General features: G+C 48.4%; 1 protein-coding gene across 5 annotated transcripts in view; it reads left to right on the top strand.

Annotated features, from left to right (window-relative positions):
- Nucleotides 1-14,227, top strand: part of CUX2 (cut like homeobox 2) — a 320,122-nt gene that overhangs the window by 216,783 nt on the left and 89,112 nt on the right. For 4 of the 5 annotated variants that reach the window (XM_047828240.1, XM_047828239.1, XM_047828236.1 and 1 more), the window contains exon 3: nt 2,579-2,626. The exons of the other annotated variant lie outside the window; for it this stretch is intronic. In XM_047828240.1, coding sequence (XP_047684196.1) covers nt 2,591-2,626 — 36 coding nt within the window. In that variant the 5' untranslated portion in view covers nt 2,579-2,590. The remainder of the gene's footprint in view (nt 1-2,578; nt 2,627-14,227) is intronic. 5 annotated transcript variants of the gene reach the window in all.

A 14,227-nucleotide genomic window follows, 5' to 3' on the forward strand; every position in this document is an offset into this window, starting at 1 on the left:
AAGTAGGCTGCAGCTAGAATCTGCCCATGGAGCGATTAGGGAAGGAATCTTAGGTTTGAGAGCTGAGGGAGGGTGCTCCAGGAGAAGGGGCAGCAATCTCAGATCCGAGTGTCTCCCATGTTGCGGCTTCAGAAGGCCAAGTCAAGTCCTTGGTTTGACTCCTGGAGCTAAGAAGGCATAGGTAATGCTGAGCATCCTTTGTTTCCCTCTAAGAACAGATAGTGGCTTATTATTTAAACTGATTTTCTGCCTAGAAAGAGGACACCAGAAGCTTCACCTCTGACTCTCCATTCTGTGGGAAGCAGAGATGAAATAGCCCTAGATCTTCCCAGCCCTACATGCTTTCTCTCCGATCAGCACAAACCCTCCATCTCATCCTCCTCCCCGGGGGCCACATGGGAGCCCCCCGGGTGATGAGGGAAATCCAGGCCAGGTTTTAAGCCTCGGAGTTCGGCTTACATAATTTCAATACTGCATAATTATGCAATTATGTAATTAGAAGGAATAAGTTTCCATTCCTATTATAGTCGCGCCTCTGAAAATTCTCATTTTTGGAACTAGTCTCTCCTGATGGGGAGAGTCATGCCAAGGCTTTATTTAAGAACATCATCTGGCTGGTGCCCAACTCACCTCCTGCTGGTGCCTATGCTCAGCTTCCCCCCCTAAGGGTGAAGCATACAGGACAAGGAGCTTCTAGAAATGGTCAGCATTGGCCCAAAGTTGGCCCTCAGATTTGAATCCCTTAAACTCTCTCAAGTGTGCCGACAGCTGGTTTGGGTTGTCTGTTGACCTGCATTCAGATGATAGCTGAGCCACTCACGCACTGTGAGACTTGAGCAAGCCAGCCCCTCTCAGCGCCTTGGTCTTCCCTTCTGGAAATTCAGGGGACTGGAGAGATGGTTTCTGAGGCCCCTTCCAGCACTAATGTTTCCTGAACCTGGACCAGAGGTTTCCTACTGGTGTGTTTTATTTGGTCTGTAAACTCAAGTTTTACAGTAAGTTTACCAACGTTTAACATCTCAGAAGATTTCACCCAAAACCTCAAATCTCCAGTACCTTTTGAGATTCTTTGGTAGATCTGGTCACACAGAGGCTCATGCCCACATGGCAGTCACCAGCTGGAGCTGAACAACTGCCACCCCCATCACACAGTGCTTGAGTTCTCCCAAGATTTGCCACGGGACCTCCCAGCCTGCCTCCCTCATGTCCACTTCCCCCTGGCCTCTGTGGACATTTGAGTTCACAACGTGGGACCTAGGTTTTTGTGCATTTCCTTTTCCATGGCTCAGCCCATGCACCCCATAGTTCCTTGTGATCAAATCTGCTAGATAGATTCACATGAACTCCTGTGTGCTTCCTGAAGATCCCCAGCATGCCATCACTATATCACTGGCTCTGAGGAGCCCTGGGAAACACCCGATCAGTGAGGAGGGGTGCCCAGGACCCAGAAGAGAGATAATTTCCAGGGACAGTAGCACAACCTTATTTCGTAATTAAGGGATTTATTCTTCACCTAAACTTAAGTATCTTGTGCCCACGTCTTCCTTTCCACTTCTCCCCACTGCCCCTCTCTCCCCCACACTCTTGAGCCCTTCACATCTCCTCCTTCCATGGGAGTTTCTTGTGGGCCATGGCTGACAGCAGTCATGGAATCACCAGTGGGTCTCAGAGGAAACTGAAGCATTTAGGATTGGAATCTTGCAACACTAGGTTCTAAAAGGCCTCCCTCTTGTGTGCTGGGGAGAACTCACAGGAGCCAAGCAGGGAAGCCCTTGGGGCTGGGAACCTCAAGGTCGTTTGTGAAAGACAGGAAATTGGGGTCCAGAAGTAGGATGCTCCCTTCTGAAGATAGCCTACTGCCATAAAGTTTATTAAACATTCACAGAGCCCTTCCTCTGATCTGGGCACCATGGAGGTGCCCCTGCCAAGTTCCCAAAAGCTGCACATTCTGGTGAGGAAGGAGAGACAAGTACAGAAGTTATGTTGCTAAAATGCAAAGTGAAGTGTTTGCCGGAGAGGGGCAGTTGGGTGAGGGGAAGCAGAGATGGCTACCTGGAAGAGACAGCCCTGAGCAAATGCTTCAAGGACAGAGGTTTTTATGAAGAGACTTCAGTGACATGGTGCTGGGTGTGGAGAGTTGAGGCCACCTCTCCATCCCCCCCGCCAATCCCCCACTCCAAAGAGTGTCACATGATGCACCACCAATCCCCACGAGTACTTTGCATAAAAGAGTATTCCACGATCAGATCTATTTGGGAAATGCTATTTCCTTCCCCCTCTTCCAGAAATGCACAAGGTGCATTATACTAAAGGTTCCAAAAAGTCTTGCAGGGAAGAAACTTGATGTTGGACTTTCTTTCCCAGTCTGATTTGGCTTGGCACCATGTGTGTGTGTATGTGTGAGTGTATCTGTGTGTAGGTGTATATATGAGAAACCCTTATGAAATCCCACAGATGCACATCCCACGGGACACATTTGGGAAATGCTGACCTAGGGGACAACATTGCACTGCAAGCAGGGGCCATGGGGGTATCCCACCTGGCACTGTAGTGAACTCTTCGCTGATCTCTTTTTCAGGAAATCAGAGAGATGGTGGCTCCTGTATTAAAAAGCTTCCAAGCTGAGGTAAGACCCAAGGCCAATGGCATGTCACAAAAACATTCCCTGGTTCCCTCTCCTGTCCCACCTGGAATTGCCAGAGGAGGCCAGCAGCCTCTGGAAGCTTGGGAGAAACCTGCCTACCCCCATTGCAAACTCTCTCTGGATCAGCCAATGGTGACATAGTAAGAATGGGTTCTCCATTCTGTTTGATGGGATTCCAGTGTCTGATCCCAAGAAATCTCCCTCTTCCTAGACTTTGTCCAGCCTTACACCAGCTCTGCTATACATAGTATCTGTGACCTTGAATGAACCACCTCACCTTCCAGGCTTGGTTTCCCATTTTTTTAATCAAGAGGTTTGTCTTCAGTGACCTTTGCTGTCCCCGGGCATTCTGCTCTGCTTTGATTCTCTAAGGCAGTCTTACAGATAAGTCCAAACAGTTACCAGCCCACCCTGAAATCCTCTCTACTGACCCACCATCTGAGTATAAAATCAACACTGTTCATGTTCTTTCCTGACAACCCATCAGACCCTGTTCCTTTGGCAGCAGCTGAGCTGTCTTCAGCCAGTTGTTTCTCTTGCCTTCCTGGAGCCCTGTGATGAGGCCAAACCTCCTCCATTTCTCCTCTTGACTTGACTTTGTGACCAGGATTCTGAGAACGTCCACTTGTCCTGCAGGCAAGGGAGGCGGGCTAGGAAGAGAATGGAATTACACTGAGGCAGGGTAGTGGAAGGGAAAGCTGTTTGTCAAATGTTCCATCTTTAGGGGGCTCTTCTCAGTCTCCCCTGGATTTAGGCAGGACCTTGGAAGGGCTGGCCCTTCTCAGAACTCTCCGATGGTGATGCATTTTAAGTCTGTCATCCGCCAAGCGCCACATTACTTTAAATCTGTCTCTTTGGAACCGCGTAAGCGCATAAGGCAATATTAAAGTAAACAATAACTGGATTTACACAAATGTCGCTGATTTCCATATTTTTCATCCCTTCATTTTATTACTGAGTTGACTGATGTGCTTATTTATTTATAGGGCCATCCAGTATTGATTCATTTGGTTGTGAGGTGCCTGAGCTGAAGGGGGAAAAACAAACCAGAAAGAAGACCAATAATGTTGGGAATTTGTTGTCATGGCTTTGTGTTTTTTTAAAAAAAGAGGTTCCCATCTGCCAAGCCCTGGTCCCATGAGGGATGCTCAGCACACAAGACCTCTCAGGCAGCTGATTTCTCTGCCCAGCCTGAAGACAGGCACTGAGCAGCGCTTTTTCAGCTGTTCCCTTGCTTGGGCTGTGGGCGGAGTTTCTCTTAGCCACTTAGAGCCTCAGTTTCCCTATCTGTTCATGGGAATAAAGACACTCCAGACGTTTTTGTGTTGTTTTATGGACTAACTGAAATATATTGCAGGGAAGGGTTTTAATGTAATGCCTGGCACATTGAAAGCTACTGGGCAATAAAGAGCAGACTCTGGAGCCAACCTGGGTTTGAACCCTACCTCTGCCAGTTCCTCACTGTTTGACCTTATGCAGGTTACTTAACCTCTCGGTACTTTTGTTTCCTTATCTGTAAAACTGGGTAATAATTGTACCTCCTTCATAGGGTTGTGATTGAGGAAGAGCAAAGTTAATGCCCATGGAGTGCTTAGAACATTGCCTTATGTTGGTAGTCCTGGTTATTTTATTATTCCTGTTATCAGTCACCTCCAGTACAGGTTTATTTGGCCTCTGCTATGCATGGGCTGGAATCTGCCTCTTTCCTAAGTGGGTGTTCAAGGCTTTTTTCCAGAAGAAGGGGGCTTTCTGTCCCTGTAGGAAGCAGGTGTGACTTAATCATTTTTTCCATAGGAGAAAGAGTTCAGTGTTTCGTTTGGGTGATGATCCAGAAAACAATCAGTGCAGTATGGCAGAAAGCATGTACAAATCAGACTGAGGCAGGCCTAGCTTCAGTCTCAGCACTGCTGCTTACCTAGCTGTGTGGCTAGGGAGAGGTTCCTTAACCTCTCTGAGCTGCAGCTTTCCTCCTCTGGCAAATGGAAGTTAATAGTAAAGATTCAAAGAACTAAGGGTGGAGGCAGTTGACACAGCGCCTGGTACACTGTTGGTACCCAGTAACTTACAGAGGGAGAGAAGGTTTTAGTTGGTCCAAAAGGGAAGACAAAGCTGAATTCTCATTTCCAAATTCATGTGGCATGTTGAATTCACACTGTTTTAATAGCTGAGGATCTCCAAATAACTTCGTTAATTTTCTTAAGAGGGCTTTCCATCGTCCCTTTAATGTACCAAAAAGACTACATTTATCTGGAGTTTTATTCTTGAAACCCCTGCTTTCCTCATGATCTATTGACTAATCCATTGCAGCCGCCATGTCCCTCCCTACGCCTCCGGGGAGAAACGCCGCCAAAGAAAGGTGTTAATAAAAAGCATCTTCGTCTTCGTCCAGAACAAACTGCTCATGCACAAGCCGTTCATAATCCAAATTTGATTTTCATTTTAATTTTTTTAATGAGGGTTCATCCTTTATGCCACTTCCCTCTCCCGATCCACCAGGCTCCAGACTCAGAGCGGAGAATTCCCAAGAGGGCATTAATCACCTCCCAGGAATATTCCCTGAGGCAAACACCATCTCAAGTCACATAAAGTAGCCCATAAAACGCCGGGGCTGAATATTCCTTCTTTCCCAGTATGGCCCTCTTGTTGAAATATAACATGTTCAAGTTCATTCTTTAATTTCATTTCACCAGCCCTGGTATATACTGAATCTGGGCATCCTTTTTATCTTTTTATTCTGTATATGTGTGGGCTTTTTTCTTTTTTCTTTTTTCTTTTTTCTTTTTCTTTCTCTTTTTCTTTTTCTTTTGTGTGTGTGTGTGTGTGTGTGTGTGTGTGTGTGCATGCGTATGCGTGTGCTGGTGGGAGGGGTGCAGAGAGGAAGTGAATTTGCCCTGCTGTGAATCAAGGAAGCTTTTTCTCTCTGCCTTGATTGCTTAAAGGACAGTCTTGATTCCCCCTGCTCAGGGAAACAAAGACAGCCAGAGAAGGTGGCTTAATGGAGACAGCTTGAAATGGCCAAAGTTTGAATATCCTTGCGCTCAGAGAAAAGAGCAAGACGAAAGCCCCGCTAATTACAAAAGTTGCTTTATGAAAGATAATTCAAAGCAATAATTTAGCAAACATAATCAAGTCGCACAGATGGGGTTGTTGATGGATGGATTGCAACATGCAATTAGCAGCTCTCGCAGTTACATATCATTAACCCTCCGAGCACAAAAATTATTTTCTCATTATTAGTTGAAAAGGTAAAATTAAGCTGACTAGACAGTAAAGGAACAAACTACAATTAATTACCTTCATTTATTACAGTCATTATTTTAAACTTATTTTTACTTGGAGAGAGAGATGAAAACATCTAAATTAAAAGTTTTGTTATGCTAAACCAGAGGTGAAACTTTTCTAAGGAGTGTGTGTACTGGCCCAGCCAGGAAGATGGCAGGGCCACTGTGAGATTTTTTTTCTCTCTGCTTCCTTCTTCTTCCACCAGGAAGGACATGTAGCCTGAATGATGGAAAACCCTTTGGTTGAGTTGGAACAGACACATTAACCTGGGCCTGATGGAAACACTTCAGTTTGGGAACCACGGGGGCTGATGCAGAGCCTCTAATCTCCAGGGGAGACAGGAGAGCATGGCCATCAGACGTCCAGGGTCTGAGTTCCACCTGAACACTGACAAACTTATGTGACTTTGGCCAAGTGACTTCATGTCTCCGAGCCACTGTTTCCTCCACTGTGACAGCTCATAGGATTGCATGAGGTTCAGTGAAATCCTCTGTCAGGTGGCTGGCGAGTCTGATTCTCATTGTGGTGGGTGTGTTTGGTGGCATAGGGCCAAGATATTCTCTCTCTGTTCTGTCAAGGTCTGAGGGAGCTTGTGTGGCATGACCCCCTTCTAGGAGCTTAGAAACGAGACCAAGGTGCCACTTGTGAGAGACATATTCATCATCTGTTGAGTCCATGCAATCATGTGTTCACTCAACAAACCTTTACTGAAGCCCTACTGCATTCCAGGTGGTATTCTAGATGCCGGGCCTAGTGAGGGTCACGACCTCACAGTTCACTAGACACCTGTTGATGTGGGGGAGGGCAAGTATTTGTGCAAGCCCCAGAAGGGCCTCCTTTCTGCTTGGAGCCTTACAGGTCCACTTAACAGATACTTGTGAAGCACCTACTATGTGCCGGCTCCAATTGAAAGCTGTGGAAGGCCCAAAGATGGTGAGACACCATCTATGCCCTCAAGGAATGTCACTAGGAGTTCGGTCCCTATGATTGAAATAATGTCCAGGAGTCATGTCAAGAGCTCACGGGAGGCATCTTAGTTTCCTCTTAGAACTTCTGCTTCTTTTCTGAGCTTCACGTTCACACTCATCCCCTGCATAACTACAATGTGTCTGGCATTACCCCCTCAAGAAGTGGAGCCTGTTTCTTCCATTCTTTGAGTCTGGGCTTGTTTCCACTTCAGTCACTAGAATGTGGTGGAGGTGACCCTCTTCCAGTACCAGCTGGAGGTCTTCGCTGGACTGGTGATTCTGCTTCCTGCTGCTTGCAGCCCAACCTTCGTGTAAGAAGTGTGACTTGCCCGAGACCACTTTGCTGTGAGAAGCCCATCCTGTACAGAGGGGGCCTGGGGGATGACGCTCCACGTGGATGAGAGGGGCTAGGAGCACTAAGGTACCAGGCGTGAGTCAGGGAGCCATGCTGGCCATCCAGCCCAGTGGAGCCATCAGGCCAGTGCGGCTGAGCTGCCATCTGGCTGCGGACTGCCTGAGAAATAACAAGAGAACTGCCCAGCTGAGCCCCATCAGCCCACAGAGCCATGAGAGACAATAAGAAGTCATTGTTTTGAGCCACACCATTTTGGAGCAGCTGGTTACACAGCAACAGATCACCAGAACAGCCAGGATCTACAGACTGCCAGTTCTTTCCTCTTTCCCCTGATCCTCAGCTCCCTTCTCCCTCTCTCCTCTCCCCTCCTTCTCTCTTCACCTTCTCCCTTTTCTCCTCCACCTCAGCTCCCTTCTCTCAGCCTTTTGTCAGATTTCCCCCCTCTCCAGACATCTTCCCCCAGCACCAAGTTCTTAGGCCTTCATCCCTTCCGAGTGCGGCCATCTCCCCTCACTCCAAGGGAGAGTTCTGGGTGCTCCTGGAGCAGAAGCCAGGGCACACAGAAGGCACACCGCCTGCTCAGCTTCGGGCCTGGCATTGCCCTGCAGATGCCCGGGGGGAGTGTCAACAGTTTGGATGATTTTGTCTCTTCTCCTTGTGTTTCTTCTGATGGGATTGGGGCACAACTCTGAGACAAACCCCAATGGCTAAAGGTCAGAGCAGATGGAAGGTCTGTTTGCAGAGGAGCAGAAAGGTAGTGGTGAAACAGGGATTTGCAAGGAAGCAAAAGGTGGAGTCTCACTGCCTCCCCTGTAGGCCATTTAGGTGGCAAAGCAAAGCCCGGTGCCCCCCAGCTTGACAGCTCCACCTCGGTGAGTGTTTGTTGGCTGAGTTGATGACTCAACCAGTCAGCCAACCAACCAACAAATGGATATGTTTAACTCTAGTCCAGTTAGATGTCCTCCACTGTGCCATCTGTCAAATGGGATGGGGACGCTTTTCCCCCTGGTTCACATGGGTTTCGGGGGTGCCACCATGGTTGGAGATGTAAGATATCATAACCTGCTGTAATTTGAAGCCTTACAGACCCTTCCCTGCAGACTTCACCCAGCCAAAGGTGCCCAACACTCTCTACCCTGAGTGCCTCTCACTTTCATGATGGGCAGAGAGCTGGGAATTCTCTTCTTTTGACCACATCCACCTACCAGGATCCTGTGATTGATCAGACCCAGGCCAGGATGCCCACAGTGCCCCTTCCTGATCTGGGTATCACTAAGCCTCATTGCCCACTGTTGTCAGTAAGCAGCCAGGCTTGGCACCGAAGGTGGGCCTTGCCTTTGTTAGAGAAGCCTCCCGAGGTGACTTTTATTGCATGTTACTATATACTGCATACTTTCTAATGGTTATATCATGTTTTTCATAAGATTTCTAATCAGGGAGAGGTTCTGTGATTAGTCCCTTTTACAGATGAGGAAATTGAGGCACAGAGAGGAGAGGACCAGCACTTCATCTAGAGCCCAAGTCTGTACCTGAAGCAGGGAAAAAAGCTAGGGGGCATGGATTCAGGCCCAGGAAGGTGGTGTGGGATCAGAAAAGTCCTTAGGGCAGAAACCCAAGGCCAGTGGGCCCCAGCATTATCTGGCCCCTGCCTGCCGCTCACCTTGAGCAGCAGGCAGCCTAACTTGTTCCTAGCTCAGAGTGTTTGTACTTGCTATTCCCTCTGCCTGGAATGCTCTTCCTGGACCATCTTTTTGCCCGATTCACTCCTTTCAAGTGTCAGATCCTCGGGGGATAAGGAAGCCCTCCCTGACCCACCCTGCACCCTGGTCAGTCTTGGACACCGCTCCTCCCACCCCTGCCACCTTTCACAGCACAGCCCTGTACTTGTCCACCATGACACTTAGCGTAACTCATCTTTACAGGCGCCAGATCATTCAAGGCCTTGGGGCTACTTTAAGGGCTTTGGCTGGGACTCTGAATTAGGTGAGAGCCATAGGAGACTTTATAGTAGAGGGGAGACCAGGTCTGACTCAGGTTTCAGTAGGATCCCTCCAACTGCTAATCAGATGGCATGGAGGCACGGTGACTGCGAGGAGGGGGCTGTACCCCTCTTACACCACCTCCATCCAGTGCCCAGAGCCTGAGGTCATCACTGGCTTTGGCATTGTCTGTTCCAGCCCTGAACACTGGGGATCATTTTTCCCTCCCAGGCAGTCATGGGCAAGGAGGGGAGTCCTAACCCAGGACAAGATTCTGAACAGGTCAATCTGTGTTCCTGCAGGCAAGCTGCCTGAGAAAGACATGGAGGGGGACCTCACAGTTCAGATCACCTGAGACAGACATGTGTCTTCCTACCTAGGCCACAACCCCCCAGCCCTACGTGCCATGTCCTAATTTGGTCCCTGTGCTCCCCTTTGTTTTGCACGTGCCTACAGGACTCCTGCCATTCCCTTTGAGCTGAAGTTTAATTTCAGGGCCTTTTTTTTTTCTTTTTGCCTTTTTACATTATGTGCTCGTCCAGCTATTTTTGATGTCTTAACTCTCTTGCTCCCCAAACTACCCTTTCTCAGTGGCTCCCAGCACTGTCATGACCATCCTTTGTAAGTGAGGCCTCCTTAGGGTGACAATTGACATTAGACACATGTAGTCCTGACCAGCCAGTAAGACCAGGAAGAAATTGCCTTGCTGACCAGAAGGACCCATGGGAAAGACAAGCACTGGGGGCAAGCATAGGTTCTAGAGCCAGGTTGGCGCTGGCTTGCATCCTAGCTCTCTGCTTTCTGGCTGTGTGACCCTGGGCAAATCACTAAATCTCTTTGGGCCTTGGTTTTCTTGTTTTCTAAGTGGAGATAATAATAGTACCCACCTCATAGGGTGCATGTGAGGATTAATTGAGTCAATACATGAAAAACCCCAGGAGCAAAGCCCAGCATATGTAATGAGTGCTCCTTGAACTTAAGTTGGCATTTCAAGTGGACGAGTTGAGACTTGCCTCATCACATTTATTCCTCCCACAAGCCTCATGAGTAGGCTTCTGGTCTCACCCATTTCTCGGGTGAGGTAACTGAGACTCAGCAGCCAGCATCTGGTGGTGAATAGCTCAGTCTGGATTTTTAGCCAGCAAAGTTTTTTGAGCCTTTAGTAAAGCCTCTCACGTTTCACTGCCTCTCAGCGACACAGTGAGAGAGGTGCTGCTGGTATCGTCCCCTCTTACAGGTGAGAAATTGGGGCTCAGAGAGGTTGGCCGCTGGTCTAAGCTCACACAGCTCTTCACCAACAGAGCAGAGTCTGGAAGATGGAAACCTCAGTTTGGAGGGCTAAACAGAGGCATGGCGGTACAGGAAACACCGAGGATGTGGACTCTAGATTGAAGGCCAGAATTGGACACTTGCAGGTGGTTAGGGCTGGGGAGGACCTCATCACTCAGCCAGATGCATGCCTTTCAGATGTGACTTTGCTGAGCTTTTTCAGACAGAATCCACCAGGGAAGCCCAGCCCATAAAGGGAGCTGGGATTCAAACCCAGGTCTGCACACTCAGCCCAGAACTTGGCATATAGAAGTGGCTCTGTAAACAGGGTGTCACTCGCAAGATGCAATGAGAGGGACTTCTGTCCCTCCCACTGCCCCCAGCTTGCACATGTGCACACACTCTCCCTACTCCCTCCTCTTTGATGACTTAATAACTTTGATGGCACAAGTCTCCTTGGCTTCCATAATGAGTCTTGCCCCTTTGGTTTTACCCTGACCAGCTTGGGGTAAAACTTAGAATGAGCTGAACATCCTTCTGAATTTAATATTAAGAACCCACCAAAGCATCATTGAGCCTGTCACGCTGCATTACAACCAAATTAAGAACCAGCAGCGATCCTCTTTCATTCGGTATCATATGCCTTATAAAGTAAATTATTAATGCTTTTTTCCCCCCAGTTAAGCAGTTATTTGCAGTTGTTCCGGGTATTTCTCATTAGAAATAACATCATCTAAAGAACGATATTGATTGATTTTTTTTAATCTTGGAATCATGGACGTGAACCACATATTTATATGACATTCCCTTTAACTAGAATTCTCATGCTTTATTTTTATATTATTGATCTTTTTGACACGAATTGCTTTTTGGCCTTGTGTGAACGTTGTAAGCTTTCCGCCTGCAGAGGAATGGGTCGGCGTCTGGGCCAGGCTAGGAAGAGTGATCGCTCCAGCGGTGTGGCGGTAACATTCCCGCACATTTAACAACAATTAGTCTATGCTGACGCCATGGTAGGCTTTCGTGTATGAAAATTTACAAGCCTTTTAATGGACTGCATTATGGAAGGCCATGCGGGGCCAGTCGGCGGGGAGGTGAGGCCGCCAGGCGCGCATCCATCTCGTGGCGCTGTCAGCCAAGTGTCTGTTAGCGCTCATGTCTGCCTGGGGGTGGCAGGGAGCAAAGCAGAAGCTACCGCAGCCGCTAGCCCACAACACCAGCAGTCACTCCTGCATCCATCCAGTAGATCTTTGTTGAGCACCTACTATGTGCCAGGCATGGATGGTGCAAGATGCCGGAGCTGAGGTGGTGAGCATTCTTATTCACTCATGTTCAGAATACAGTTGAGCACCTGCTGTCTGCCAGGAACAATGCTAAGCACGCACAGTGAGAGGGTGAACACAAATTACTTATTCATCAGGCGCCCTTGGTGGAGTGGAAATGACATAAGCCTAGATTTGCACCTGGGTTCAAATCCCAGCTCTGTCCTTTGGCGCGGTTTTTAGTTTTCCTGACTGTAAAATAGGGATGGTAACAGTCCCCACCCCCAGGGAGGCTGGGAGGATCCATGCAGATAAAGAGCTTGATGTGGGGTAAACCTCCCAGAGGCGGGACTGTAGAATCATGATCATTTCGTGTTGTTGCCCTTTACTCTCCAGCCAGCAGTCCCTAGAACACCTATGCACACCCCTGCTTCCCTTTTCAGTTCCACTGAGACCTTCACTCTACAGCAGACACTTATTTGGCACTTGTTGTGTACCAGGGTGGGTGCCAGGCTCTAGAGATATGGCAGTGAGCACCCCAGGTTCTGTTCCTCATGACACGGCCTAGTGGGAGAGACAGACAGATGGACACACACCCCTTGGTGCCACTGACAGTCACGGCTGTGATTGAGTTTCACATGACCAGAATGTGGAATGGGAGAGATTAAACTAGCCCACTCATTCCCTCATTCAAAAACTATTTCCTGAGCGTCTGCTATGTGCAGACCCTGCTCGGGGCCCTCGGGACACTACAGGTTACAAGAGAGACAGGGCCTGTGTCCCTGGGGAACTCAGAGTACATTGGGGCACAAGGCACATTTGCATTGTACACATAAATTACTTGAAAGGCAGCATAGTGCAGTGGTTAAGAGCACAGTTCTGGAGCCAGACAGCCTGGGTTCAAACCTCTGCTCTGCGGCTCGCTAATTGTTTGACCTGGGGCAAGTTATTTTTCTCTCTGTGCACCTTGATTCCTTCATCTGTAAATGGGACTCTTTACAGTCCCTATCTTACAAGGTAAGTGTGAGGATCAATTGAAGTTATAGATGGAAAGGTTTAAAATAATGGTGCAAAGAAAGTGGAGATGGGTATCAGAGGCTAAGCCCTGACCGTGGTTATGGCGACGAGTCTGATTCTGATTCTAAAATCATCCAGCAGTGTATTAACTAACTACAGACATGCTGAAAGCTGCCAAGGCAAAATGCAGTTGCACCCAAAAGGCCCCATGCTTGCCTTCCCTTTGTTCTAGCTCAGAGGGCTGAACTGCATGACCCCCTAGGGTTATTATTACCATGGTGGGGCCCTTGAAGTGCCATCCCCAAGTTTAGGTGCTACAGCAGGAACCTTCCTGGATGTGAGTGTCCTCTGTGAGGTGAGCCCTGCAGGAGGCCCTCATCACAGTATCACAGTCAGCCCCTCCTTTTGCCCTGAGTGGCAGGAATGAGGCCCAGAGAGGGTAAGAAACCCCCCTAGGGTCACACAGCCAAGAAAAGGACCCGGATGCATTTTCAGGTCCATGTAATCCCCATACCTAGAGTGGCCTCAGTCAGGCAGCTAATGAAAGCAAAAACACTGGATTTGGAGTCTCGAAAAACTGGGTCCAAGCCCCACCACTGACTCTTGGCTGTGGGACCTTGGGCAGGTCACTTCACCAGCCTTAGGCTCTTGCCCTGTAAAATGGGTTCTTATAATGCCCACCTTGTTTGTTCGGGGGGAAGGTGGGAGAGACAGGCAGATCACCACATGGTCACCAAGCATAAAGGAAAGCGTTTCCTCTAAGTAACTGGCAGCATCCTTCCATCTAAGGCTTTGCTATTTAAAGTGTGGTCCATGGACCAGCAGCATCTGCATCACCTGGGTAGAAATGCAGTCTTGGCCTCCCAACATCCTCCCTCAGATCTCCTGAATCAGAATCTGCAGTTGAACAAGGTGCTTTAGTGTGATTTGCATGCACACTGAAGTTTGAGATGTTCAACCTTAGATCAGCCCAATGGCTTTCAACCCTGACTGCCCAGAGGGATCTCCTGAGGGCTTTAAAAAAAAAAAAAAAACACTGAGACCTGGGTCTCACCCCAGAGAGGCCAGCATTCTTGGTCTGGTATGAGGCTTGGGCATCAAGATTTTAAAAGCTTCTGCTGGAATTCTAGCGTTTGAGGAGTTCTGCCCTAGAAGCTTACCATCTACTGGAGAAGCCAGACACATGGAAATAACCAGTGGTGTGCTGATAAATACTGAACAACAGGCAGGGGTGGGGGTGGGGGAGGGAGGTATTTGGATCATCTCCCGCTTTCCATGGTGTAAATACTTCCACTGTGGCCAATTTCAAGCTGCCAACATGGAATTGGGAAGACATGCACAGTGGCACTCATGTAGTATCTCACCACACAGATGTAATAGATGTAAGGAACCTCAGAGCACAGAGAGTAGTGAAATGTAATCAATTAGGAAGTAGTGAGTACTGAATATGT

This window comes from Prionailurus viverrinus, chromosome D3 (assembly GCF_022837055.1).
Source record: "Prionailurus viverrinus isolate Anna chromosome D3, UM_Priviv_1.0, whole genome shotgun sequence".
Lineage (NCBI taxonomy): Eukaryota > Metazoa > Chordata > Mammalia > Carnivora > Felidae > Prionailurus > Prionailurus viverrinus.